Below are 4,930 nucleotides of genomic sequence, written 5' to 3' on the forward strand. Positions count from 1 at the left end.
TGCAATCAATCCAGCAAGGAAGATTAAAAAGTAAAACACGTGATATGTTTGCCCTTCCCAGATCACGATTGCTCCCTCAACCAAGGGAGCCTGCCAGCACCCCATTCTACTCACTCTGACTTGCTGCTGTTTCAATTCTACCCTCAGCTTGCCTCGAAGGTGCTGGGGTTTATGAATCCTGGTTCTAGGAGCACTTTCCTCAGCCTGAGCTCTCTGTAGCTCTTCATACCTTTTACAGGGTCTGTTCATTTGAGCCTCTAGTCCTTCCAAGTGAGCCAAAACACCTAAAGAAATGTGAAAAGGAACTTCACAAGAAGCACTTCAAAAAGGAACAAGTACATACCTTTTTATTTTTATGTCTTTTTGAGACAGGCTCTTGGTATGCAGTTCAGGCTGGCCTTGAGCTCACTTTGTAGGGCAGGCTGGTCTCTGTGACCAGCTGAATTCATTTTATAATTGTTAATTTTTTTGTGGTACAGCTGAATTCATTTTATAATTGTCATTTTTCTTTCTTTTTTTTTTTTTTTGTGGTACCAGGGATTGAACTCAGGACTCTGAGCTTGCCAGGCAAGAGCTTATTCTACTGAGCTATCTCCCTGACCCTTATAATTGTTATGATATATGCCACAATTATAAAAACCAGAGGATCTGACAGTCAAAGTCAAAGACGATCAATCTTTTTAGGTTGTTCACTGACATAAAAACAGTATTATTATTATTATTTTAGATACGGTCTTGCTGTGTAGTTTAGGCTGGCCTTAAATTTATGGTGATGTTCCTGCCTCAGCTTCCTGAGTGCCACTCAACCAGGATAGTTTTCAAAGAGAAAAAGAGAAAGAATATGATTTGTCTGCTACGTACTTTCTAGGCAGAAGTACTATAACTGGGCCTACTATTTATCACAAAAGTTCATAGCTAGTGTGGAAAAAAGGGACTTAATACTTTAACACAATTAGATGACATTTCCTTTACAAAAGTTCTAGGTGTGGCGGTGGTACACACCTATAATCCCAGCAGTCTGGAGGCTGTGGAAGGAGGATTGCTGCAAATTCAAGACCAGCCTGGGCTACAAAATAAGATCAAGGCAGCCTGAACTGCATGGCGAGACCCTGTTTCAAAACGGCCAAAATAAATAAATAAATAAATAAAATTTTTTATACTACTATCAGAGTTCAATTAATTTCAAAAGTATCAAAAAAGTGAGATACTGACTATGCAAAAACACCTATTTCATCATTTTTCTTATCATTATTCAGAATGCTATCTCTTGCTTTCTCACGGACATCAGAGTTTGAGTTAATCCTGTTTTCTGCTGTACCCATTTCTTTTCAGCCGAATCCTTCTACATCATAAACTCCACTCCATAAAAAGAAAGCTAAAATTACTAAGCAGAGGGCTAATATCAGTATGGGTAACAGCTGTATGTTCAACTTTTGTTTGGGAGAGACAATGCAGGGGCTATGTTGATGATCTAAAACTTCTAGCTCTTCATTTACTTTTTTTTTCTTTTTTAAATGTATTTTAGCACAGGGTCTACAGGATCTCACTACATTGATCACACGGAGCAGTGATTCTGTTTTCAGCCACACCCAGTCTCAATCACTGTTTCAGTTGGGGGTCTGGCAAGTGATTTAGTCCGCTGCGGCCCCTCTTCATTTACTTTTTTTTTTCTTTTTTTCTCTATTTACTTTTAATTTTTTTTTCATTTTTTATTTTTATTTTTATTTTATTTTTTTCAAACCAGGAATTGAACTCAGGCCCTTGCGCTTGCCGGGGAAGTGCTTATTCCACTGAGCCATCTCCCCGGCCCCTCCATTTACTTTAAAAGAAACAAAACTAGGTCACTTTAGAGAACAGACTACTCCTGATAGCAGCATGAATTAAATTTTTTGTTTATTTTGTTGTTGTCTTCAGGTACTGGGAATTGAACCCAGGGCCTTTATACATACTAAAATACACCTCCGGCCCTTCCTAAATTTTGAGACTGGGTCCAGTAAATCACTCTATTGACTGAACTTGCTATCCCGTCGCCTCAGCCTCCTGGAACTTTGGAATTATAGGCCAACCATGCCCAGATTTTGTTGTCTTTTGAGACGAGATCTTAACTGTGTTGCCCAGGCTAGCCTTTGAGTACCTGGGATTACAGTCATTACACTCAGCTGTAACATTTTTTAAATACACAAAGCCACCAAATTTACTTTTCGTTTTGAAGTAACAATAAATTCTAACCCATGTACTAGGTCACCTCTTTTGGTCTCGCCGTCTTGTGCAGTTTTCGCTTGCTCCATCTCCTCTTTATGCCTTCCTACGAAGCGTTCCGGAACCTTGATGTCCTTCGCGGTAAACAAAACAAAACAAAACAAAAAAACAAAAACAAACAGTAACAGTAACATCCACTCCTTTTTAGACAAATCCTGACAGACTCACGCGCGCCCTCGGGTCGGAGGAAGCCAAGCGTTACCGCGGGCACGTCCCTCGTTGACCCTGCAGGCCTGGGTCAGTGTCAGCTGTGTCCCCGCCTCCCTGGGAATTGAACCCAGGGCCTTTATACATACTAAAATACACCTCCGGACCTTCCTAAATTTTGAGACTGGGTCCAGTAAATCACTCTATTGACTGAACTTCAGGTCATACGCCAATTTCCCGCCTTCTAAACCTTCAAAATGCAACCGGGTCCGTCCCAGAATGCTCTGCGATCCTGCCGTACAAAAACATGGCGGCGTCCTAGACTCCTCCCTGATCCCAGCATGCACCGCACAGTAGACTCAGCCGTTCGCGTAGTCAGGAAGATGGCGGCCTCTGGGGAGGAGCCGCAGATCCTGGTACAATACTTGGTGTTACGAAAAGACCTATCGCAAGCTCCGTTTTCCTGGCCGGCGGGCGCGTTGGTAGCACAAGCTTGTCACGCAGCCACTGCGGCCCTGCATCTTTACCGCGACCACCCGCACACGACTGCTTACCTGCAGGAACTGGGGCGCATGCGCAAAGTGGTCCTCGAGGTGAGACACGCAGGGGGAGGGCTGCGGAGAGTGTCGAGACCGGAAGTGAGTGTGATTTTTGGGTCAGAAGCGTAACTAGGTTGGAGTTGGAGTGGGCTGAGTTGGGGGGAATTTCTAACTTTTCAAATTTTGGAAAGACCTCTGGGATTTGATCTGTGACCTAGGAAGCCTTCTCTTACGCAGGGGATGAGATGTGAATTGTGGATGTCAGACCTGTTACCCAGGCTTCCCGGAAAAGCTGGTGGTCCCTTCCCTCTGTAGATGTCCGGGAGGACCTAAGCAGGTGGAACTCCACCCGCTTTTTTACCTGGCCACCCGCCAGGCTTTAAACTGGCGCCTAAGAACTGTTCCCCGGGAAACCAACTCGGAAGGCAGCGGACGAAGAACGGATGTATTTACTTGAATGTGACATTATATTGTTTGAAAAATGAATACTTAAATCTCTAGTGTAAATTGAACGTACAGTCAAAACTACAAAAAAAAGTGTAAATCAGCACATTTTTAAACATCACTGTAAGATTCTTTTTGATTTGGCCAAACAGATCTAACCCTTTGACTTTCTTGAGTCCACTGCTAGAAATACTAGAGAACAAGCCGCTGCAATCAGAGCTTTGCACAAGGATATTCATAGAAGCACTTTGTATTGGTTTAAAAAAAAAAAAAAAAAGGAAGCTGAGTGTGGTGGCACTTGGGCGGCTGGGGCAGGAGGATGGCCAGGAGTTCCAAGCCAGCTCGCACTATGTAGTGAAATCCTGTCTCAAAAATAATCAGAAATACTAAGGATTGGTTAAATTAATCTGTGCCCTTATGGTGTTATCTTTTTTGTTGTTGTTGATAGGGGAGAGAACTGGGGCTCAAACTCGGCTTTAGGTATGCTAGGTGAGCACTCGGCACGGAACTACAACCCCCAGCTCTTACGATGTATTTCTCCGGGGCTAACAGAAATCCTGGTTTTTAAAATATAGTAGCATAGAAGAGTGCTCGCGATATGCTACTAAGTGAGTTGTACCAATGATTTAAATTTTGAAAGAGAAAGCTAAAAATACATCTAAATGTTAACTAGTGAGTGGTGAAATTTAAGTTATTATGCTTCCTATATTTTTAAATGCTCCACATCAAGTACATTGTTACAATGAGAAAAATATTTTAAAAATAAGTCCCTGACCAGGTGTGGTGGGGGGGGGGCGGCCACCACATACTTACAGCATGGGGGAGGCTGAGGCAGAAGGATTGCTGTTGAGTTTGAGGCCAACCGGGGCTACATAGTGAGTTCAAGGACAGCCTGGGCTACCGAGTGAGACCCTGTCTCAAAAACAAAACAAAACAAAACAAAACAAATCCCTGCCTTTTAGTGGAAGGGTGGGGTAATCCCCTCCTGGCAAGTTGGCAAAAATAGACTAATGTAAGAGAGAGATGCTATTGGATAGTGAGCCATCAACCAGTAATTGAGGGAAATGCCTTGAGAATCTGTGAGAAGCAGAAAAGAAACAGATAGCTTTTTGTTTAGAATTTTTTTATATGAAGAAATTATCTGATTCAGGACTGTCATTTTTACCCAGTTAATCCTCTTTTGGTTTAAGACACCATATTATAGTGATGCTTGCATACTCACGTTTATAACAGCATAACTCATAATAGTTAAATCTTGAAAGAGACCTATATGCCCATCAGCAGATGAGTGGATAAATAAACTATTTATAGAGTACTACTCTACTATAAAGAAAGATTAAGTCATTTGTAGGAAAAGATTGCTCCTTGAGTGGAATAAATCAGACACACTGGTGTTAAGTATCCTATGGTTTCTCTTATATGAGAAACCCAATGAGCTAAATAAGAGATAACAGGAAATAGAAACAGGAAGACAGATCTTTTGCAAATGGAAAGGGACAGAGAGATGGACTAAGGAGGATGGGAGGGGAAGTAAAAAGAAG

At 42.1% G+C, this 4,930-nt stretch overlaps 2 protein-coding genes across 2 annotated transcripts in view; one reads left to right on the forward strand and one right to left on the reverse strand.

Annotated features, from left to right (window-relative positions):
• The window catches only part of Cenpo (centromere protein O), a 36,155-nt gene extending 33,464 nt beyond the window's left edge, over positions 1-2,691 (reverse strand). Inside the window, exons 1-3 of the mRNA XM_004627554.2 lie at positions 2,617-2,691; positions 2,246-2,339; positions 115-284 (exon numbers count right to left, since the gene is read on the reverse strand). Coding sequence (XP_004627611.1) covers positions 115-284; positions 2,246-2,288 — 213 coding nt within the window. The 5' untranslated portion in view covers positions 2,289-2,339; positions 2,617-2,691. The remainder of the gene's footprint in view (positions 1-114; positions 285-2,245; positions 2,340-2,616) is intronic.
• The window catches only part of Ptrhd1 (peptidyl-tRNA hydrolase domain containing 1), a 4,711-nt gene continuing 2,439 nt past the window's right edge, over positions 2,659-4,930 (forward strand). The window contains exon 1 of the mRNA XM_004627555.2: positions 2,659-2,999. Coding sequence (XP_004627612.2) covers positions 2,664-2,999 — 336 coding nt within the window. The 5' untranslated portion in view covers positions 2,659-2,663. The remainder of the gene's footprint in view (positions 3,000-4,930) is intronic.

This window comes from Octodon degus, unplaced genomic scaffold (genome assembly GCF_000260255.1).
Source record: "Octodon degus isolate 3935 unplaced genomic scaffold, OctDeg1.0 scaffold00019, whole genome shotgun sequence".
Classification (NCBI taxonomy): domain Eukaryota; kingdom Metazoa; phylum Chordata; class Mammalia; order Rodentia; family Octodontidae; genus Octodon; species Octodon degus.